Source organism: Myxocyprinus asiaticus, chromosome 29 (assembly GCF_019703515.2).
Source record: "Myxocyprinus asiaticus isolate MX2 ecotype Aquarium Trade chromosome 29, UBuf_Myxa_2, whole genome shotgun sequence".
Classification (NCBI taxonomy): Eukaryota; Metazoa; Chordata; class Actinopteri; order Cypriniformes; family Catostomidae; genus Myxocyprinus; species Myxocyprinus asiaticus.
Genome location: NC_059372.1, coordinates 32,520,074 through 32,544,329, shown reverse-complemented (window position 1 = coordinate 32,544,329; position 24,256 = coordinate 32,520,074). Strand labels below are relative to the sequence as shown.

The 24,256-nt window shown below is 41.6% G+C and overlaps 2 protein-coding genes across 5 annotated transcripts in view; one reads left to right on the top strand and one right to left on the bottom strand.

Annotated features, from left to right (window-relative positions):
• Positions 1-24,256, bottom strand: part of tns2a (tensin 2a) — a 106,082-nt gene that overhangs the window by 29,310 nt on the left and 52,516 nt on the right. For all 4 annotated transcript variants that reach the window (XM_051662278.1, XM_051662279.1, XM_051662281.1 and 1 more), the window contains exons 4-18: positions 18,995-19,033; positions 17,695-17,733; positions 16,488-16,537; positions 15,539-15,722; positions 14,663-14,713; positions 14,424-14,546; positions 13,986-14,050; positions 11,623-11,706; positions 11,415-11,527; positions 7,644-7,704; positions 5,545-5,620; positions 5,271-5,400; positions 4,642-4,707; positions 2,415-2,531; positions 239-1,693 (exon numbers count right to left, since the gene is read on the bottom strand). In XM_051662278.1, coding sequence (XP_051518238.1) covers positions 239-1,693; positions 2,415-2,531; positions 4,642-4,707; positions 5,271-5,400; positions 5,545-5,620; positions 7,644-7,704; positions 11,415-11,527; positions 11,623-11,706; positions 13,986-14,050; positions 14,424-14,546; positions 14,663-14,713; positions 15,539-15,722; positions 16,488-16,537; positions 17,695-17,733; positions 18,995-19,033 — 2,653 coding nt within the window. The remainder of the gene's footprint in view (positions 1-238; positions 1,694-2,414; positions 2,532-4,641; positions 4,708-5,270; positions 5,401-5,544; positions 5,621-7,643; positions 7,705-11,414; positions 11,528-11,622; positions 11,707-13,985; positions 14,051-14,423; positions 14,547-14,662; positions 14,714-15,538; positions 15,723-16,487; positions 16,538-17,694; positions 17,734-18,994; positions 19,034-24,256) is intronic.
• Positions 1-24,256, top strand: part of LOC127420260 (forkhead box protein P1-B-like) — a 120,539-nt gene that overhangs the window by 66,074 nt on the left and 30,209 nt on the right. The gene's annotated exons all lie outside the window — the stretch shown is intronic.

The following is a 24,256-nucleotide window of genomic DNA, read 5'->3' as shown; positions in this document are numbered from 1 at the left end:
CTGTGTTGAGCATATAAGACATGCTGCTGCTGCACAATTAGACATGGAATCCCCATGAAGCATATCTAGACATTAGGTTTTAGTAAAAGAAACTCTCATAGCATGATGCAGTGAGACTGTCTATCTGCAAACAACTGAGGCAATTTAAATGCTAGTCAAAGAGGAAAAAGGACCTATCAAATTGGGCCATGCAGAGACTCATGACTGAACTTAAAGTCATCAGTCCGTCACATCTCACCTGTATTTGTGTCAGAGGTGTACTGCTGAGTGTGTGAGTCTGTTTGGCTGTCTGTAGGTCCACTGGTGTGGTGCACTGGGCCAGGGCAGGAGCCGGAGGGAGGGGGTAGTGGGGACGTAGATTCAGACTGGTAGCCTGAGGCATATCCACGGCTCTCTGAAGGTGAGGGCTGGTAGGAGAAGCAAGGGCATGCCTGGTGTGGCGTCTGGTATTCACTGGAGCTGCTGCTGTATTTGAGATCCAGATGGGAGTGTGAGTGGGACCGGGAGGATTCGGGGTATGCTGGGTGGCCGGCGGGCAGGGGATCGAAGTTAAATGTTGGTAAGTCATGACCGTGGGGCCCGTAGGGCGATATAGTGGTCCTTCTGTGCCAATATTCTGCCTCTCGTTCCCTCTCCCACTGTAGCTCTGCCTCTCTGTCTCTGTCCCAGTGGAGTGACATTTCACGTCCCCGCCTAAGCCCCACCTCCCGGTCCCATTGGTCTGCCCCTCTCTGGATATCAGACTCTCTGCCACGCCTCAACCCAGTATCCCGGTGAAGCTCTGCTTCTCGCTCCCAGTGTAGTCCATCTTCTCGGTCCAAACGGAGGGTATGAAAATCTTCTCGCCGCATGCAGCAATCCCGACATGGGCAGCCAGGTGTCACTAGGCCATCTAGCATCATGACATCATGGTAAGGGCCAGAGGGTTTCGGGTGGTGTGGATGGTTGAGGTGATGGTGGGGATATGGAATGTACTCGTCTGCCCTACAGAGTAGTCGCCCAGTTGATGACAGACTATGCGGATGGGGGCTGATGTCTTGGGAAGGATATGGGCACAAGTGACGTGATGGCCCCTCTGAGCAAGTGCGGTGAAGGTAGTGCTGTGGGCCTTGTTGGCGATCCCAGAGCAAGTCCGGAGGTGGCAGAGACTGGTGAGGATTGACACTGTGGTGTTGACAAAGCCCAATGACTGAAGTCATACCTGGAGTGGGAGCTCCAGTGTGTCCATTAGGAGGACGATCAAGGAAATAGCCATTGGATAAGTGATGGAGTCCATCGCACCCAGGCTCGACACAACGTTGGGATCGGTAGCCCACCCGACATGAACATGAACGGCCTAACCTCAGTGACCCAGTCCGTTCGGGAGGCAAGGAGTCGCCATCATCCAAAATGGCTGTCTCTCGGTCACGATCTCTAACACTTCCGTCACCTTCAATTCCACCCAGGAGCCGCTCAAGCTCCTCCTTCTCTTGCTGAGTAGGTGGGGACGGTCGTGTTGGTTCATCGAGGCGGTCAGGTGGGACAGATGAGTGTCCAGAATCAGTGCTGACAGACAGAAGCTGACTAGGTCTCTCATCAGAGCTTCTTGCAGGACTCCCATTGGTGGAGGACAGGGAGGTGGAGCCTGCAGCTCGACGCTTTTTGACCTGCGCGTACAGGCTGCCATCAAGTGGCCCTCGTGTGTGTGCGATATCTGTTGTGATGCATGAAACATGGATTTTGAGAGATTATGGTTTGGTGCAATACACATGTCTTGTATGTAATGAATCAAAGTCTCCACTTTTGTAGCATTTTGCCCCTAAAGTTCACTTACATGATAAGTCAAGGTTTCTTGTGTCAAAAACAGCTGTAATTCAGTTTTAACTAACCATTTACCATCCTATTTCTGACCCTCTCAATTAAACAGGTTGTTTACGCTTCTGTACCTTTCAGACTTCAATATGTAAATGCTGTAAATCTCTACACATGTGAAACAAGTAACAACACCCCTACCAAACTGCTGAATACTGAAAGGCATTAGTACATAAACAAGGGCAGAGATATGTTCGTGTGGTCATATTTCTGACAACCCATTTTTGCAGCTTTCATCAGAAAGCAACAAAATATTCAACTTTTGGGGAACCAAAGGTTATATTTTAAGAACTTAAAAAAAATATATTGATTGACCACTAATCCGAATGTTTCAGAGTACATGATTCCTAAATATCTAAGATGGTTAGAGCCCTGGCTTGGTTTCAATTAGCAGCCTGGGTGGATGGGAATGAGAGTATTGTACTGTGAATGTTTGGGTGTCTATATAGTACATCAAACTCTTTTTTTTTCTAAAGAGAAAGTCACATTTTCAATTATATGTCCCCTTTAAATGCATGAATAAGTGCTAGTGTGTGGATACATTAAAGAATGGATTGTTGTACCCTCTAAGCTGTCCTGATATCTCTGATTGAAGTTCTCATAAGAGTCCCAGCGCACCACAGGATCATTTGTGTTATAGTCAACACTGACAGCTGGATCATTCCTCTGGCTCATTCTTCCTGAATTACATACAAAGGCACAATAAAATTACAAATGACATAGACAACCAAATATGAATCAATGAAATATGGGAAACTGGAGCTTTTTGGCTTTTAGTCCATGTCTGTTAACTATTCGCCCCACATGTACTCACTGAGCACTTTATTAGAAACACTGTGGCCCTAATAAAATGTCTGGCATGGTCTTCTACTGTTGTAGCCCATCCGCATCAAAGTTCAACATGTTGTGCATTCTGAGATGCTATTCTGCTCACCACAGTTGTACAGAGTGGTTATTTGAGTTACCGTAGCCTTTCTGTCAGCTCAGACCAGTCTGGCCATTCTCTGTTGACCTCTCTCATTAACAAGGAGTTTCCGTTCACAGAACTGCCACTCACTGGATGTTTTTTTTTTTTTTTTTTTGGCACCATTCTGAGTAAACTCAAGAGACTGTTGTGCGTGAAAATCCCAGGAGATTAGCAGTTACAGAAATATTCAAACAATCATGCCACTGTCGAAATCACTGAGATAAAATTTTCTTTCCCCATTTTGATGGTTTATGTGAACGTTAACTGAAGCTCCTGACCCGTATCTGAATAACCGATTAGATAATCCCTTGAATAAGTAAGTGTACAGGTGTTCCTAATAAAGTGCTCAGTGAGTAGTGTTGTCACGGTACCAAAATTCAGTAGTCGGTACCGATACCAGTGAAATTTCCCGGTTCTCGACACCAATTTCGATACCACAGAAAAAATGTGCTAATATGATAATGTGCTATTGAGCACACTCCTTTAGCCTATTTAAAGTTAATTTACATTTCAATGTAAATAATAAATTAAAAGCTATGCATGTTTCCTTCAAGTGTTTCTAACACTTATTTGCTTTTAAGTAGGGTCCTACTGAAATCTTTTTTATTTTTTCCCCAAATCATTTTTTCTTTTTTTTTAAAATTATATTTCCAGAATTCCTTGTTTTAAAGTTTAATTTAATTTCATTATCAAAATGGTGTCTAATCAGAAAAATTTCCTTAAACTTTTAAAAACTTTTAGGAAAAAAATAGAACAATTACTTATCAACATACCATTGCATTTTTTAACAAACATTTCAGTACAAAAGCACTCTTGCTTGTGATATATTGCTTAATTTTAATTATTATTACAATCATTATTCATTAATAATTATTATTTCTACAGTGAGGATTACATTTTACTATACAGTTATAATATATCTCTGTTGCAATTTCTTCAATTTCAGGCATTTAGCTTTTATTATGAATCATGCTTTTATTTTGAGGTGTATTTTTGATGGAAGTTTAACTTCTCCAGATAAACAGTTCGCTACATGGCCCAGTGTGATAATTTAAGCGCAAATGCTGTGATTTAATTATATAAATTATATACAAAATAACGCTTCAGAGTGGATTAGTGCTCTGCTCTGTCATCTCTCATACAACGTGAATGATTCTCATTGTCTGTGGAGTCAGTGTATGAGCGGTCTGCTTCACACATTCATTTAAAGCTCATGCAGCTCATACAGACTAAGATTGCAGCATTTCGTGGTTTAATAATCACACTAGGACTTATCACAATTTTAATTTGATTAGTTGTGCATTTCAGTGTAAAATGTGTAACAGAGCACATGCTCAAATATGCATGTGAGCATTTGAAAGCAGTCATGTACCCCCCCCCCCGCAAGATGCCGCCTTAGGCAGCTGCCCATGTCACCCATGCCTAAATCCGTCACTGACTGGGAAAATGGACCAAATATATTGATAAATCATCCTGCTCAAGGGGCGTATAAACATTTTTGTCCAATAAAGTGGTCTCTACAATAACAATGTCCCTCCCCCTTAATTACAAATAATCACCTGCTACTGGCTAGCATTAGCAAGCAGCAAATCATGGTTTGGTGGTGTGTCTTGAAATAGACTATATGCTATTTAAAAAAAGGACAAGTCCTTCGATATGTTCCACCCCAACTTTTAGTTTCAATAGGCAATAGGTCAACACAGGAAATAAAATTGTGCTCGTCAAACCATTTCATGTGGTCTTTAAAATGGCAAATAAAGAGTTGTCCATTAGTAAATAATTAATTTGCTGTTTAATGAAGATAAAGCACAGTTTTATCTGACCTTTGATCTTCTCTGGTCCAGACGAAAACACAAATTCCACTGTGGCATCAGTGGGGAATCTGTCATCTTCACAGAACATTTCAAAGTGTTAATCATTGATAAGACAGAAGACCACTTACAACAAACATTTGGCATTCATAATGGTCCATAGTGGATGTTCATTCAATGTTTTATGCTGCATCACACTGCAAATGCCATAAACATTTATACAGAGTATTTTTAAAGGCCAACTTCATCCTAAACCTTATACGATAAATTTTTCTCATTAAAACAATGATTGATGTTAAGGAATTTTCCCGTAGTTTTACAAGCAACTGAAGTTGCCTTCCATGCTCTTATGTTAAGCCCATAGAGAATGCATTATGACGTAAAATCTGTATCTCATCTCAATTATGCAGCTGTGGTCTGCAGGTGTTTCCCAATGGGAACATGGGCGATAATTTACAGCACAGCTAAAAGAATACAGTCTGAAACAATAAAAAACACATCATAAAAAGTGAAGCTCACTCAGCTGATATCCCTAGGCAATTTCAGCTTGAAGTGGTCAGAATTACATCTACTGACAGACAGCACTATTTTACTGTGAGAATATAGGAGTTTGGCATCTGACTCTTGGTTTGTGAATGTACCTGAACAGGCTTCATCCAGTTCCCCTTTGCCAAACCACAGCTGAGCTCCATGAATAGTGCAGGTATGGAACTGCAGTCGAAACACAGAGTCCCTCTCAGCAGCCTGAACACATCTGTGATAACACTTTACCTACAGGAGAGAGAGAGAGAGAGAGAGAGAGAGAGAACATAAAGAAAGTGACAGAGAGGGATATAAGGAGATTAAAATGAGGGAGAAGGTCTATAGTTTGACAATGGTAATATATCAGGGTCAGTTCAAAATAGAAGCACATACCATGATGTCTCCTTTCAGCAGCAGCGCAGGCTCGATAGTGACTATCAGCCTTCTGCTCCCAGAACCCTGCAAATCACTACAACACACACACAGATTTTAAAATGCATTTTTTTTTTAATTAAAGGAATACTATAGGTCGCCCAAAAATGAAAATGTACTCGTACTCATGACGCTCAAAACACATACAGTTTCATTTTTCTATCTTCCATGGAATGCAAAATTAGATGCTTTGTAGAATCTCCAAGCTGGTATTTTCCATTCAATGAAAATGAGGGTGTCAAAAAAAGCACCATAAAAGAAGTCCACATGACTCATGTGCTATATTCCAAGTCTTCTGATAGCTGTACAATACAGTAGCTTTGTGCGAGGCACAGTTTAAAGTATAAGGTCTTATTCACTGATGATCTTCCCATCTGCCACAGTTCTCAAACGTCATTTGTGCGTATGTTAATCCTAATATAGCGTGTCAAGATGTGTTCTGCCACATTTGACACCAATGTGTCTCATGAGAACCAATAGATGCATTTCCACTATCGGGCCAAATGAGGGCATTCTAGTGCATGCCAGGGCCAGTTGTGTTTCCACTGTCACTTCCTGGGCTTCACCGTGCCTCCTCTGGGCTTCCTCGGGGCCAATGGTCAAACGCCTTTGGCCCATCGATTACACTTGGACCAAAGAAGGCCAACTGGGGATTGAGGCACAGTCAATGTCAAAGACGGAGTTTTTCTGAGTCAGGTTTCGCTTTCCACCAAGCAAAGACCAAAATAACCAAACAAACAGCAGCTTCAGTCTCCACCATGTTGATTTCGAGGGCTAGCTAGTCTCCACAGTCTGATACCCCAGTTTGAGAGTGTGTGACGTTGGCACCAGGGCAGTGTATTAAGGGCGGGTTTTAGGGCAGCGCTGTGGGGGTATTGGCCCGATGGTGGGAAAGCAGATCGATTTTGGTCTCGCGGCTCATAGTCTGAGGCTACTGGCCCCGGCTGACCAGTTGATAGCCCTGGCTAACACTGGCCCGATAGGGGAAATGAGGCTAATGACATGGACTTCAACCCTGTCGCGACATGACCTTGACTGATCGTCATATTTGAATTGAATGCAAGTGCAAATGAGATTTTAAAGCGATTGCAGAAAGGAAGATTTTATCTGTGAATTCTGAAAGGCTCCAATTTTTTGATGTCCCATATAGACCTTATTTTTGGGGGGGGGATTTTTCGCCTCAATCCGGGTGGCGGAGGAAGAATCCCAGTTGCCTCCACGTCGGAGACCACCAACCCGCACATCTTATCACGTGGCTTGTTGAGCGCGATGCCACGGAGACATAGTGCGTGTGGAGGCTTCACACCGTCCACTGCGGCATCCACGCTCAACTCACCACGCGTCCCACCGAGAACGAACCACATTATAGCAACCATGAGGAGGTTACCCCATGTGACTCTACCCTCTCTAGCAACCGGGCCAATTTGGTTGCTTAGGAAGCCTGGCTGGAGTCACTCAGCACGCTCTGGGATTCGAACTAGCGAACTCCAGGGGTGGTAGCCAGCGTCTTTTACCACTGAGCTACCAAGGCCCCCCCACATAGACCTTATTCACAATAGTACCATAGCACCATATCTGATTTTTAACGGGTATCAAAACGAGTATCACGAGTAACGGGTATAACATCTCTTCAATGGCACGCATGGTATAAAGCTCTATAAAGCTCCTAGATCCTATTTATTTTCCACAACTCATGCTGTCTGGAGTTTTTTGTCTACTGAATGTTCTTGGAAAGATGTTTTTTCAATGTTTTGTCCGCAGAACGATCCAGAAACACTTTAAACTGCAGCATAGCCCACTTAAAAGACTGAACGTCTATCCCTCACAGCCTCGTTGTCATTCCCATCAAAAATCAAAGATGGTATTGCTGTGAATAAGCTCTATAGCCTCCATTAATTTGCTTTGTATGTAAGAGAGCAGATCGGACATTCTGCGAAATTACTTCTTTTGTGTTCCATGGAAGAGAGAAATTCATTCAGGTTTGGAATGACATGAGGATGAATAAATTATGACATTTGTGTCCTTTTTAAATTGAGATATTCCATTAGATTCTCACTCACTATATTCCAGAAGTGTAGACAAGCTGCATGGCCTGATAGATCTTCAGGAAAGGGAAGAAACCTGAGAAGAGATTGGGCAATAAATGAGAGATAGATTAGATGTAGACTAGGAAGCAATTTGCAAACTCCCACTTAGTCTCTCCTCCACTGCATAAGATTAAAAACAAACTTGCAATGTGTGTTAGTGTATTTGTGCATCTCAGTGTGAATGTCAAATCAAATCAAATCAAATCACTTTATTGTCACACAGCCATATACACAAGTGCAATGGTGTGTGAAATTCTTGGGTGCAGTTCCGATCAACATAGCAGTCGTGACAGTGATGAGACAGTACCAATTTACAATAACATCAGATTTACACAGCACAATTTAAACATCTGATATACACATAATTACACTCAGCAATATACAAATAATAACATACACTGTACAGTATACAATACGCACTATATAGATACACATTATTCAATAAAAATAAAAAATAGAAATATATAAAAAAGTATATATAGTATATATAGAATGTACAGTATTGTACTGTATTGACATTCAGGCTGTCTGTTGATAGTCAGTTGTTAAGAGAGAATATAATATAATAATAATATAATTTATGACAGTCCGGTGTGAGATATAAGAGTAGGGTAATAAAGTGCAGTGCTGATGTATTTTGATCGTGGGAGATCAAGAGTTCAGAAGTCTGATTGCTTGGGGGAAGAAGCTGTCATGGAGTCGGCTGGTGAGGGTCCTGATGCTGTGATACCGCCTACCTGATGGTAGCAGTGAGAACAGCCCATGGCTCGGGTGGCTGAAGTCTCTGATGATCCTCTGAGCTTTTTTCACACACCGCCTTGTATATATTTCCTGGAGGGAGGGAAGCTCACCTCCGATGATGTGTCTAGCAGTTCGCACCACCCTTTGCAGTGCTTTGCGGTTGTGGGCGGTGCTATTGCCGTACCAGGCAGAGATGCAGCCAGTCAGGATGCTCACTACAGTGTAGGTGTAGAACCGTGTGAGGATGTGGCGGTTCATTCCAAACTTCCTCAGCCGTCTCAGGAAGAAGAGGCACTGATGAGCCTTCTTCACAACGACTTCAGTGTGGATGGACCATGTGAGTTCCTCAGTGATGTGGACACCCAGGAACTTGAAGCTGCTGACTCTCTCCACCAGTGCTCCATTGATGGTGATGGGACTGTGTTCTCTGTCTTTTCTTCTGCAGTCCACCACAAGCTCCTTTGTCTTACTGACGTTGAGGGAGAGGTTGTGCTCCTGACACCAGTGTGTCAGAGTGTGCACCTCCTTTCCGTAGACTGTTTCATCATTGTCAGTGATCAGACCTACCACCGTCATGTCATCAGCAAACTTGATGGCATTGGAGCTATGTGTTGCCACACAGTCATGTGTGTACAAGGAATACAGTAGTGGGCTGAGAACACAGCCCTGTGGGGCTCCAGTGTTGAGGGTCAGTGATGAGGAGATGTTGCTGCCTATTCTAACCACCTGGCATCTGCTTGACAGGAAGTCCAGGATCCAGCTGCACAGCGAGCTGTTTAAGCCCAGAGCCTGGAGTTTCTCATCTAGCTTGGAGGACACTATGGTGTTGAATGCTGAGCTGTAGTCTACAAACAGCATTCTCACATAAGTGTTCTTTTTTTCCAGGTGGGAGAGAGCAGTGTGTATTTTAGATGCAATGGCATCATCAGTGGAGCGGTTGTTGCGGTAAGCAAACTGCAGCGGGTCAAGAGAGAGAGGCAGCACAGAGCAGATGTAATCTCTGATTAGTCTCTCAAAACATTTGCTGATAATGGGGGTCAGAGCAACAGGACGTCAGTCATTTAAGCAAGTTATTTTTGATTGTTTTGGAACAGGCACAATGGTGGATGTTTTAAAGCATGTGGGGACTGCAGACAAAGAGAGGGAAAGGTTGAAAATGTCCGTAAAAACACCAGCCAGCTGGTTCGTGCACGCTCTGATGACGCGGCCCGGAATGCCGTCTAGGCCCGCGGCTTTGCGGATATTCACCCGTCGGAAGGATCGGGTTACATCCGCTACAGAGATGGAGAGTGAACTAACCTCTGTAGCTTCAGCCGCGAGAGCTCTCTCCGCGAGGGCGGTGTTATTTCCCTCGAAATGAGCATAAAAAGTATTTAGTTCATCCGGGAGAGAGGCAGCGGTGTTCATGGCAGAGTTTTTATTCCCTTTAAAGTCTGTGATGATGTTAATTCCCTGCCACATGCTTCTAGAGTTGGTGGTGTTAAACTGTCCTTCAATCTTGTTCCTGTACTGGCGTTTTGCGGTTCTGATAGTTTTTCGGAGGGCATAACTGGCTTGTTTATGCTCCTCCGCATTCCCGGAATTAAAAGCGGAGGTCCGCACATTAAGTGCCACGCGAAAATTGTTATTTATCCATGGTTTCTGATTCGGATAGATCCGTATTGTTCTGGTCGGAAACACGTCCTCGACGCACGTTCTGATGAAACACATTACGCTATCAGCGTAAAGCTCGATGTTGTCATCAGAGGCGGACCGGAACAACTCCCTGTCCGTGTGATCAAAACTTGTAGCGTAGAATCTGATTGGTCCGACCAGCACTGGATCGTTCTGAGGGTGGGTGCTTCCTGTTTCAGTTTCTGCCTGTAAGCGGGCAGAAGCAGAATGGAAGAGTGGTCCGATTTGCCAAATGGTGGGCGGGGGAGGGATTTGTAGCCATCCCGGAAGGGAGAGTAGCAATGGTCCAAACCCGGTCCCCTCGTGTGTTGAAACTAATGTGCTGGTGGTATTTTGGTGCGACTGATTTGAAACTGGCTTTATTAAAGTCCCCGGTCACAATGAACACGGCCTCAGGGTGCGCGGTTTCCTGCTCACTTATACTCCCATACAGTTTCTTGAGTGCCCGGTCTGTGTCGGCTTGTGGGGGAATGTACACAGCAGTGATAATGACCGCTGTGAATTCCCTCGGTAGCCAGAATGGTCAACACAGAAGCATAAGAAATTCCAGATCAGGAGAGCAGAAAGACTTGATAGAATGTACATTCCTCTGATCACACCAGGATTTGTTGATCATAAAACATACACCACCTCCTCTGCTTTTACCTGAGAGGTCTTTCACTCTGTCCACTCGGTGCACGGAGAACCCCGCGGGTTCAATGGCTGAGTCTGGAATCTCCGTAGACATCCAAGTTTCCGTAAGGCAGATAATGCAGCAGTCCCTTGTATCTTGTTGGAAAGAGATCCGAACTTTCAGCTCGCAGAGCTTGTTATCCAGAGACTGAACATTTGCCAGTAGAATAGTGGGTAGCGGGGGTCGATTTGTGCAGCGTCTTACTCTGATGAGAACGCCGGCTCTGTTTCCCCTTTTCCTTTTGTGTTTCCGCGGCCGTGCTGCCCAGACAAAGGGCTCCGCTTGCGTGTTTGTAAACAGCGGGTCGGCATTGAGAAATTTGAAGTCCGGTTTACGGTGAGAAATTGCTGAACCAATGTCCAAAAGTGTTTGTCTGTCGTAGACAATAAGGCAGACAACATCCAAGACAAAAAAACATAAGAATTGTGAACAAAACAAACAAAACACTACTATGTTGTGTCGGAGCTCGAAACGCAGCAGCCATACTCGGCGCCATCTTGAGTCCGAGTATGGCTGTGAAAGAGAATGTGAAAGAGGTTTCACTTAAATGAACATACACCCACACATAGAGATACACATCTCACATCCTAGTGAACTAACTGAGGGCATATGTATCTATGATGTCAGGGAATTATGTACTGTAACCATCAACTCACCTCCATCTTCCTGGAAGTTGGGGATGGTAGGAATGAGGACCTGATGGAGGAAGAGAGGACTGCTGTTCATTTTAATGGCCCCTGAGAGAAGACCACCAAAGTAATAGATATACCTGCAGAGAGAGATATAAAGTATGTGAGTGCAAAGTAAGTAAGAAGAACAAAGTTCAATCAAAAACAAACAAGTCAAAAATCTGGAGTGATGTACCTATTCTGAGAGGGTTGGAGAGAGGAGGACACTTTATCTTCACAAAATTTCCTCATGGCCAATGTGCTGAGGGCCTGATCTGCTCTGTGTGCACAAATGCAGTTGAAGACATATATGAAACATCATCAAAGCCACATTTTTGCAAATCAACAAAATTTACCCTATTTACATTCAAAATAAATGTCCCTGGTTGTAGTGTGCATAAATCTACAGTGCACGTTATTCTAAGGAGAACAAATGTATGTCTTCAGAATGTAATTACTTTCTCCACTTCTGAAAGTATATTATTAGATCTCTCTGGAATACCTGATTCTGATTGGTCAATCACAGAATCAGGTATTCTGTGGTGAAATACTTACAGTGGCAAGAAAAGGTATGTGAACCCTTTGGAATTAGCTTGTTTTCTGGATTAATTGGTCATAAAATGTGATCTCATCTTCATCAAACTCACAAGTATAGACCAACACAATGTGCTTAAGCTAACAACACACAAACAATTATAATTTTTCATGTCTTATTTACTTATATTAGATACTTATTTATTGAACACATCCCATTAAACATTCACAGTGCTGAAATCATTTCCGGTAGCTGCAGATTAGACCTGCACAATGTTCAGAAGTAATTTTGGACCATTCTTCCTTACAGAACTGCTTCAGCTCAGCCATATTCTTAGGATGTCTGGTGTGAACGGCTCTCTTAACGTCATTCCACAGCATCTCTATTGGGTTAAGGTCTGGGCTCTGACTGGGCCACTCCAAAAGGTGGATTTTCTTTTTTTGAAGTCATTCTATAGTGGATTTACTTCAATGTTTAGGGTCATTGTCCTGCTGCTTCACCCAAGTTCTACTGAGCTTCAGCTGGCACACAGCCACCCTGATATTATCCTGTAAGATATCTTGATAAACTTAGGAATACATTTTTCCCTCAATGATGGCAAGCAGTCCAGGTCCCAAAGCAGCAAAGCAGACCCACTGTATTTCACCGTTGGGATGATCTTTTCAAGTTGGTATGTGGTACCATTTTTATGCCATACGTAGTACTGCGAGTTCTTCCCAAACAATTCAAGCTAAGTTTCATCAGTCCACAAAACATTTCCCCAGTAGCATAGTGGAGTGTTAAGGTCGACTTTGGCAAACATCAGGCACACAGCAAAGTTTTTGTTTGAAAGCAGCGGCTTCCTTTGTGGTGTCCCGCCATGGACACCATGGCTTTTTAATGTTAACCAGTTCCAATGATTCCGGTAAGTATTTAGCTGTAACTCTAGGGTTCATTTTTTTTCATTGAGCATTCTGCGGTGTGCCATTTGAGTCATCCTGGCTGGACGGCCACTTCTAGGGAGAGTAGCCACAGTAATAAATCGTCTCCACAGTTTGTCTAACTGTGGACAGATGAATATCTAAGCTCTTTGAGATAACTTTGTTACCCTTTCCAGCTTTATACAAAGCAACAATTCTTGATCGTAGGTCTTCTGGGATTCCTTTTTTTTTTTTTTGCGAGGCATGGTCCACATCAGCAGATGCTTCTTGTGAAAAGAAAACTTCAAATGTTTGAGCGCTTTTTATAAGTCAAAGTAGCTCTAACCCACACCTCCAATCTCGTTTTATTACTTGGATGCCAGGTTTGCCAACTCCTGACTCTAATTAGCTTTTGTTGACGTCATTAGCCTAGCAGTTCACATACTTTTTCCAACCTACACTGTGAATTTTTGATTGATGTATTTAATATGTACAAGAAAATTACAATAATTTCTGTGTTATTAGTTAAAACAGATTGTGTTTGTTCGTTATTTTAACTTAGATGAAGATCAAACCAGATTTTAAAAGAAATTTATACATAAATGCATATAATTCCAAAGGGTTCACATACTTTTTTCTTGCCACTGTATGTATAACGACTATTAAACTGTATTTCTGACTGTTGTCCAAGGCAACCGATTTCCTACATAGTTGCGCTATAGTTTCATGTCTTTCGTATCACTCAATGGTCTTTTTTCTCACATAAAAAAAAAAACCAAACAAACAGATAATTTCAACACAATTCTAAATTTTAAGTCCATTTATAAACTTATTTGGTAAATTGACATGAAATAAGCAGGATAATATACAGTCATCTGGTTATCACAAAAAAAAAAAAAAACCTTCAGGGTGATACAAGACTAATCGCCCTGTATCGGTTTATTTTGAGATAATGACTGGTTGACTCTACATTATCTCTTACACGTGTTTCCACTTTTCACTACCCAAAAAATTCCTGATCCTGAAGTCCCTGCTTACATAGTATATATATTGCAATATATTGCAAATGCTTTTTCATGTAAAGTACATTATCTAAATGTGGACAAATTGTACACATGGACTTACCCTGCTGATATTTTGCTGTAATGCATGTAGGCAGCAATAATAACTCCTGTCTTTCCTTTATTGCCCTGAAAAACAACCAATGCTAATAATCAATGAAAAAGCATTAAATATTTGATGTGTACTTAAAGTCTGGCCAACACAAACAAGACAGTCACAAAGATCTAGACCATCCGATATGTATTCTTACAAAATCACTGCTTTCTCATCTCTTAGCTTTCATGCTTTTACTGGTGTTTTAAACATCTCACATGTACCACAAGCTCTGTAAATCTTTCAGCCCTCTTTTGGGGTCTAATTAAATGTTTAACATCATCTGTGGTGACTCTCTGTGGTGACTCTCTGCAGGGTGGTCTTTAGGGTCATGTAAGCACCCTTTAGTACTCTGTCATTGCCTGTGACCCTGACATGAACTGTCCAAAGACAGCTATGACCTCTAACCTTGCAGTGCAGAACGACCACATGCTGGGGGTCGGAGTTCAGCCAGTTCTCCATGGCTTTGCACATGGCACAGATCTTATCCAGAGGAGGAGCATGCATATCTGGCCAGCCGAAGTCATGAACCTGAGAGATAAAGAGAGAGAGAGAGTGAAAGAGAAAGACAGAGCAAATTCAATCTTGGGTGGTTTAATCAGGCCTGTAAAGTTCAACTGTAAAGAATCATAAAATTGATTCCCTACCTTTGGGTTTAATCGAGTAATGTCATGTCTTCTCTCGGATAGATTGAATAACTGTAGGAGGGAAATGGACCGGAATAAAGAAAATGCCACCGACACATCCAAATGACTATGCTTCATGTTGGCTAACTCAGGCAGACATACAAAAACACATTGAGGAATTCACAAAGAATGAATTGTGGCTGCTGATAGCGTTGTTTATTTGCACATGCTGTCTGTGTTGTTTTAGCACCCGATTCACAAAAGGAATGATGTAAATCAGGTAACGACACAAACTCGCCCCCAAAAAATAGTGCTAAATGCTTTTTGCATGCTGCAATTCCCCAGTTTGCATGTCGGTTCTTTGGTTAAATGAAATTCTGTTTTCACCTGCTTTGTGCAGTGGTAATAGCAAAATAGCATTAACCAGGCAAATAGCAATAACTTTGTGGTAAAAAAGAATGACAATAAAGTAAAAAAAGGCATGCACATCCAAAACCAGGCAAAAACAGGGTGCAGAATTCTATTAAAAAAATAAAAAAAAAACTGGAAAACTCCATTGAACAGGATTTTAATTCATAAGTGACTTTTCAAGCATCTTGCTCGTTCTCAGACTTAAAATTTTTGTTTTTGTTTTTTTAAGTCTGAGGAAGAGCAAGATGTTCGAAACGTCACGAAAAGAATGACAATTACATCATCTGCATGGTGCATGGTGAGGTGTGATACCAGTACAGATAGGGTCTGATTAAACTGGACCACTGGTGGTTAGTAAATAAGATGCCGTTTTTTTGCTAAAAAAAAAAAAAACAAACAAACAAAAAAACGCATACAAAAGTTGCGCAACTGTTTAGTGAATTCGCTCCACAGTGTTGTGACCATTGCTGTGACTGAGTCACTCACCAAAAACTTGTCCTGGTGTTTGGACTTGAGCATCGCCGCTACCTCTCTGAGGTTGAGACGGTACCGCTGCTCTTCCAGCAGAGGGGGAAAAAACACAGAAATAATCCGCTCTGTAATGTAGGTGAGGTCGAAATCATAGTTCCTCTCCATTACTCTGTCCATCACCCGGTCCACACTGAAGCTCCTGAGAGACAGAGAGGAAAAAAAAAGAAAGAACACACTTGAAAATACTACTAAAAAAACAGATCATGCCATCTAAAAAAAAAAACTAAAAAACAAACAATAGCCTTTCCTTTAAGGTACATTATGGCCGTGAAACATGATTGGCTACTTTTATTGGATTGTTTTCCCAGAATATATGCTAAAAGTTTATTTTAAATGTTGGTACACTAGCATATAGCTGATAAATATAAGAAAAAGTAACCCAAAAATGTAATTTTGATTACAAAATTTAAGTTGCTTTTTGGAACATGGTAGCTGATACAAGGTGGTCTAACCAACTAAACAAAAATGGTCTTCCAGGTAGAAACCAGGTCCAAAAGGCAGTAGACCAGCTGATCAAGCATCTAAACCTGCCTTGACCACATTGGACCAGCCAAAACCCATGTTAAAACAGCATCCATCAGAAGCTGGATTTGGATGGAAACAAATGCTCTCCAAAGCAAAACCATTAAAATAATTTTTATCATGTGAAAGTCCAGTAAATATGCTGAAAGTCACTTCAGTGGATAATTAGAGTTGCCTTTGATTGGACACAGCTGAGATGTCACTGTTGAACAGCTGAACTGACCATTTGCCCTGACACATGCTTGAGTTATGAGCTCTTTGCTCCTAACTGCAGCCAAAGAGGATTTTTGACTTCTCACATCAAATCAAAAGGGAATAAAACCCTAATGAAATGAGGTAATTTATAAATACAGATTTGTTTTTGTTTTTCAGCCAGACTTACCTTGGGAGAGTGTTTCTCTGTTTGGTGTAGGTCAGAGACTTGGTCGAGCCCTGAAAGAAAGGACAAAATATGATTATATCATTTTGTTTTAACACATCAAACACAATCAACTTTTCTCTAGGGGACTGTTCCAACTTTTAGTCAAAAAAGAGCCTCTTTTACTCTTAAGGAGATGCACATGTGCAATATGTAAATAGATGAATGCCTCTGTAAGAACTAAATCGCTGTCTACGGCTCAACAGCGAAAGAAAATGAAGAAAAGAACCTAAAGAAGCTATTCTTGAAGCATTGGAGTCTAACGGTTCAGATTAGGCAGTGGAGTTGAGTCAGAACTACAGTGAGGGCCATGGAAATCTGATCTCTCTGGTCACAGCTGACAAAACAAAACAAATGTCCACTGCTTTATTAAATAAAATAAAAAGGGGGGTAGCTCAGCGAGAACTGTCGCTGACTACCACCCCTGGAGTCGCGAGTTCGGATCCAAGGTTTGCTGAGTGACGCCAGCCAGGTCTCCTAAGCAACCAAATTGGTCCGGTTGTTAGGAAGGGTAGAGTCACATGGGGTACCCTCCGCGTGGTCGTGATTAGTGGTTCTCGCTCTCAATGGGGGCGTGGTAAGTTGTGCGTGGATCGCGGAGAGTAGCATGAGCCTCCACATGCTGGGAGTCTCCGCGGTGTCATGCACAATGAACCACGTGATAAGATGCACAGATTGACCGTCTCAGAAGCGGAGGCAACTGAGACTTGTCCTCCGCTACCCGGATTGAGGTGAGTAACCGTGCCACCACGAGGACCTACTAAGTAGTGGGAATTGGGCATTCCAAATTGGGGAGAAAAAAGGGATTTAAAAAAAAAAAAAAAAAAAAAAAAAAAAACATACTTTGAAAATAAAAATGTAAATTGACTTCGACTGGTTGAAGTTGTGAAGTATATTGGTGAAGGATTTCATTCATTCAGGGTATAGTAGAAGCTCATGGACAATTTGGTAGTTACAGCGGATTATAATTGTTGAAGACATTTTTTATTCATCCCAGTGGCTTCACCAGTTATGCAAGTTATCAACTTATGAACTGAAGAAGCTCAGATGAGTAGCAAGACGCCATCAAGCAACAAAATACTGTCCACTGATGTGTTAATGTCAGTATGTGTTAATGTTTGTGAATGTATGTGTAAAAGAGAGATAATAGGAGTGACAGAAAAGTTCTTACCAGATGCTGAATGTGTCTAGAGGAGGATGTTCCCCTCCGCTGCAGCAGATGAGAGGACAGATATAAGATCATAAACAGTTTAACAAGACACAATTGCGCCCTATTTTGGCAACATTTTTCTTATTACTTTAACAGACTAGGAACTACAACATAAAGCACACTAATGAAATTACATCAAACACAAACTGGCTGGTTCAAAACCTAGTCAGATGCCCAAAAATGCTGTCTAAGTACACAGTCAGTTTATTAAGGCAATTTCTTTCTGATACTGTACCCTACAGCTTTTTAAACACAATGGATGGTAGAAAAAAAGACTGTAATGTCACATTTTTTTTCTATTAGATGAAAAAGCTGATGAGTGAGAGACTGAGTGAATGAACAAGGAAGTGAAAATGTGAATAAGTGAATGAATAAATGAAAAAGAAAGTGAATGAAATGTGGGTTAACCAGTAATTAGGTAAGAAAACCTGCTAGTAAGAACTAAAGAAGAAATTTTAAAGATAGTGAGATGTATCGAACAGTGGAATAAATGTACGTTTTACTGTAATTAAAGGGAAAATTAACCTTTATGCCATTTCTTTCTTCCTTCTGCTGAACACAAATGAAGATTTTTTGAAGGATATAAGAGGTGTTTTGATACATACAATGCATAGTCGGTGAGGTCCAAAACTTTTAAGCTCCAAAAAGGACATAAAGGCAGCGTAAAAATAATCCATACAATTCTAGTGGTTTAATCCATGTCTTCTGAAGCGTTATGGTCTGTTTTGTGTGATAACAGAACAAAATGAGACTCCCTTTCCACTATTAATCTTGACATCTGCAGTCTCCTTGGCACCTTCATGAGAGAAGCTCGTTCACACTTCATTCTCCTTACCATTAAAGTTTAGGACCCCTTTGACTATGCATTGTATGGACAAAAAAACTTCATAAAAATCTTAGTTTTTGTTCAACAGAAAAAGAAAAGTCATACGAGTTTGAGATAGCATAGAGAGAGAATATATCATTTTTAGCTGAACTATGCCTTTAAGAGGTGACTATTTGCCCCCTGGAATATAACACTCAGTATTTCGTCCATCTGCTTTCAAATACTTCAACTGAATCAATTAAATTATATGGCCACAATTTGTGTTTAAGATAGGCCTAGAATATGATACTTTGAAATGTATCAAATGCTTAGATTAGAATTACACAACAGATAAATCAACTGGAAATTTATGCCCCCATATTTTAAATACACTGAGCATTTTCCCACTTTCTGTGGCATTTTTGCCCCAAGAGAGCAAGAGATAGATTCACTCACCAGTTCGGAGGGTTGCACCGTGATGCATGCTGTGTTGATCTGAAAAAGAGGAAAGAAACATGACTCAAACACAAATTCTGCATCACCTCCACCATCCAAAGCACACTCGCACACAATCCTCTCGTCTATCCGTTCCTTCCCAGGATGAGGGGAAAGGAGTGGCGAGGCAGGATCTGTAGCGATGGGTTGAAGGAAATACTTCTCCAAAGCAACAGATAAGAAAACTATCTGCTGATAACAACTACATAAACTAGAGAGAGAGAGAGAGATATTGTGGATGATGAGCAATAACCACACACTTTCCTTGCTTAAAAAAAAAAAAAAAAAGAAAAAAAAGAAAAAGAAAAACCTTCTTAAACCAGTCTAAGCTGTTTGGTTGGTCTTAGATGTTTTAAGCTGGTCTCCCAGGTTGACCAACTGAAAGTGCCTAAAACCCTCTAAAAATCAGATAACCGCCAGTCTGATTGAAGAGACCAACTAAGACCAGCCAAACATATTAGGCCGGCTTTATGGGGGTTTATTTTTGCACAAGGGTATTGCACAAATTCCTCTTGGATGATTTCGTAAATAAAAAAATAAAAAAACAGGACACAACAACATAAATTGTGGTATGCACATCACACACCCAACAGACACACCATGTTTACATGTCTACATGTTTTGTCCTAAAAGGGAAAGTGGGTGGAGATTTCACTTCATTACAGTTCAATGTGCTTACACCAGGCAGGAAAATAAGTGTGTGTGTGTGTGTGTGTGTATGCAGACAGTCATGCTTACGTAACATGTAGACACTCCCCTCTCTGCACATCCGATACCCTGCCCAGTCCTGCCCTGTTTGTTTGGCCACAGGAAAAGGGCTGAGGCAGGAGAACTCACTCTGAACCACAGAGACATTACACTCGGCCTTGACTTATGACTGTGTGTTTGTGTTTGTGTGAGTCAGAGTGAGATAGAGAGTTATTAAAAGATGTATGTTTTTGTTCAACAACACAATGAAACATAATTTATGAGGCACTGGAGGAAGGAGGAGGCCTGATTGTGGTGAAGCATATCATATGTTTTTTGTGTGTTTGGTCTGTGTGTGCATCTCCATATTCATGCTATAGATGTGTTTGCTTTCTTGAGGGTGTGATTAGATGTAAATAGTTATAGATCTGTGGTTGACAGCACAGATAATCCAATGACAATGGCTCTTATAGTATGTTCTGAATAGCATAATACAATACCACACTGTAAAAACGTGAGCCTAAAAACGTGATTACTGTACTAACATCAAAATTAAGTCAGAAACACTATTTAACATCACTGAATCAACCTGAATACATTAGGGCACACCAATGAAACAAATTTTAAGGGCAAGAACAGGCAGAAATGCAGTTGTGCTCAAAAGTTTGCATACCCTTGGAGAATTGGTAATTTATGTACCATTTTTAAAGAAAACATGAGTGAGCAGGCAAAACACATTTCTTTTATTTCTTATGGGATTCATATTCAACTGTAGGTTATAACAGAATTGAACAATCATAAAACAAAACATGGCAAGAAAGTAAAAAATGAAATGACCCCTGTTCAAAAGTCTGCATACCCTTAGTTCTTAATACTGTGTATTGCCCCGTTTAGCATCAATGACAGCGTGCAGTCTTTTGTAATAGTTGTCTATGAGGCCCCAAATTCTTGCAGGTGTTATAGCTGCCCATTCGTCTTGGCAAAATGCCTCCAGGTCATGCAAAGTCTTTGATCGTCTTGCATGAACTGCATGTTTGAGATCTCCCCAGAGTGGCTCGATCATATTAAGGTCAGGAGACTGTGAAGGCCACTCCAGAACCTTCACCTTTTTCTGCTGTAACCACTGGAGGGTCAACTTGGCCTTGTACTTAGGGTCATTGTCATGCTGGAAAGTCCAAGAGCGTCCCATGCGCAGCTTTCATGCAGAAGAATGCAATTTGTCTGCCAGTATTTTCTGATAACATGCTGCATTCATCTTGCCATCAATTTTCACAAGATTCCCTGTGCCTTTAGAACTCACACCCCCCTAAAACATCAGTGAGCCACCACCATGCTTCACAGTGGGGATGGTATTCTTTTCACTATAGGCCTTGTTGACCTCTCTCCAAATATAGCGCTTATGGTTGTGACCATAAAGCTCTATTTTGGTCTCGTCACTCCAAATTACAGTGTGCCAGAAGCTGTGAGGTGTGTCAAGGTGTTGTAGGGCATATTGTAACCGGTCTTTTTTGTGGCATTGGCGCAGTAAAGGCTTCTTTCTGGCAACTCGACCATGCAGCTCATTTTTGTTCAAGTATCGTCGTATTGTGCTTCTTGAAACAACCACACCGTCTTTTTCCAGAGGAGCCTGTATTTCTCCTGAGGTTACCTGTGGGTTTTTCTTTGTATCCCGAACAATTCTTCTGGCAGTTGTGGCTGAAATCTTTCTTGGTCTACCTGACCTTGGTTTGGTATCAAGAGATCCCTGAATTTTCCACTTCTTAATAAGTGATTGAACAGTATTGACTGGCATTTTCAAGTCTTTGGATATCTTTTTATATCCTTTTCCATCTTTATAAAGTTCCATTACCTTGTTACGCAGGTCTTTTGACAGTTCTTTTCTGCTCCCCATGGCTCAGTATCTAGCCTGCTCAGTGCATCCACGTGAGAGCTAACAAACTCATTGACTATTTATACACAGACACTAATTGCAATTTTAAAAGCCACAGGTGTGGGAAATTAACCTTTAATTGCCATTTAAACCCGTGCGTGTCACCTTGTGTGTCTGTAACAAGGCCAAACATTCACTTTTGATCAGGGCCATTTGGGTGATTTCTGTTATCATTATGATTTAAAAAGGAGCCAAACAACTATGTGATAATAAATGGTTTCATATGATCACTATCCATAAATAAAAGACAGTGTTTTTTGCATGATCAGTCAAAAAGGAGGAATCATTTTATTTCCAAGATTATAACTGTAAGCCACTCACATACAACGTGATTAGGTCGTGTGAAAAAAAGTGTAATATGCCACAATTTAAAATGTTTGTAAGGTACACTGTTTCACATACTATTTCTAAAAGTAATCAGTATTCAGTGTATACTGGATAGTACACATTAACCAGCAGTACGCTAGTATTCCATTCTAAACGTAGCCTATGTGTTTGTTCGCATGGTTGTTTTGTATGTTGCTAGGTGGGATCCTATTATGATATCATGTTTCCTCTTTTCTTAGCTAAAAAGCTGCCGTCACATTTGAAGAAGGTGAACGATTATGTCTCAAAACTGAGTGAAGACAGAATGCAATTAAAATAGTCAGGATAATATTTCACCCCAGTGCTGTTTACCTCTAAAGGAAAAGATATCTACTCCAAGGTACAGTATACAGACTCTCCCTGCATGATCAGGGCTGCATGGCCCGCCTGTCACATTGTAATGGAAGATAAGTGTTAAGTGAAACACTGTGTAACTATTTTTACCATGTGTAAGAGATATCACTGAGTGTGTAAAACACATTAGCCGTTGAGAGCTAATTACTGAGCAAGGATCCGAGAAAGAACTTCATACTCTCTCAAGGTCTTTCACTCTGAACAGATGTTGCTTCTTCAATGCCTCTCTCTATCTTTCTTTTTCCTCGTTTAATTCCCTCGGACCATTTTCCTGCTTCCTCTCTTAAACATTTCTCCTGCTTCCATTCTCTTTTCCTCTTTCTTTCCCTCTGGGTGTCAATCATTCCATAAACATTTCCACATCTATCCTGTTCATATTTTTAATGCCCTCCTCATTCACCCTCTCTTATTCTCTACTTCTGTATTTTGGTTTTCCCTAACAAAAGTTTACCATGTTAACCAAAATACCACAGTAACCACTGGTACTACAGTTCAGTCATGACAACTCTCAGAACATAATGTTATAATGGATATGACAAGTTGTAAGTTTGGTTTTCACGAACTAGATCTGCTTACGCAGTACGAAGAATATCCACTGCTAGAATATACACAGACGTGCTGATTTGAGCATGTAAGAAATAATGCTGCGGCACAATTAGACATACGTAAGACATCCTGCATCAAGCAATTAGGACATGCTGCTGCTGTACAATTAGACATACACTATATTGCCAAAAGTATTCGCTCATCTGCCTTTAGACGCATATGAACTTAAGTGACATCCCATTCTTAATCCATAGGGTTTAATATGACGTCGGCCCACCCTTTGCAGCTATAACAGCTTCAACTCTTCTGGGAAGGCTTTCCACAAGGTTTAGGAGTGTGTTTATGGGAATTTTTGACCATTCTTCCAGAAGCGCATTTGTGAGGTCAGACACTGATGTTGGACAAGAAGGCCTGGCTCGCAGTCTTCGCTCTAATTCATTCCAAAGGTGCTCTATTGGGTTGAGGTCAGGACTCTGTGCAGGCCAGTCAAGTTCTTCCACACCAAACTCACTCATCCATGTCTTTATGGACCTTGCTTTGTGCACTGGTGCGCAGTCATGTTGGAACAGGAAGGGGCCATCCCCAAACTGTTCCCACAAAGTTGGGAGCATGGAATTGTCCAAAATCTCTTGGTATGCTGAAGCATTCAGATTTCCTTTCACTGGAACTAAGGGGCCAAGCCCAGCTCCTGAAAAACAACCCCACACCATAATCCCCCCTCCACCAAACTTCACAGTTGGCACAATGCAGTCAGACAAGTACCGTTCTCCTGGCAACCGCCAAACCCAGACTCGTCCATCAGATTGCCAGATGGAGAAGCGTGATTCGTCACTCCAGAGAACGCGTCTCCACTGCACTAGAGTCCAGTGGCGGCGTGCTTTACACCACTGCATCCGACGCTTTGCATTGCACTTGGTGATGTATGGCTTGGATGCAGCTGCTCGGCCATGGAAACCCATTCCATGAAGCTCTCTACGCACTATTCTTGAGCTAATCTGAAGGCCACATGAACTTTGGAGGTCTGTAGCGATTGACTCTGCAGAAAGTTGGCGACCTCTGTGCACTATGCGCCTCAGCATCCACTGACCCCGCTCTGTCATTTTACGTGGCCTACCACTTCGTGGCTGAGTTGCTGTCATTCCCAGTCGCTTCCACTTTGTTATAATACCACTGACAGTTGACTGTGGAATATTTAGTAGCGAGGAAATTTCACGACTGGACTTGTTGCACAGGTGGCATCCTATCACAGTACCACGCTGGAATTCACTGAGCTCCTGAGAGCGGCCCATTCTTTCACAAATGTTTGTAGAAGCAGTCTGCATGCCTAGGTGCTTCATTTT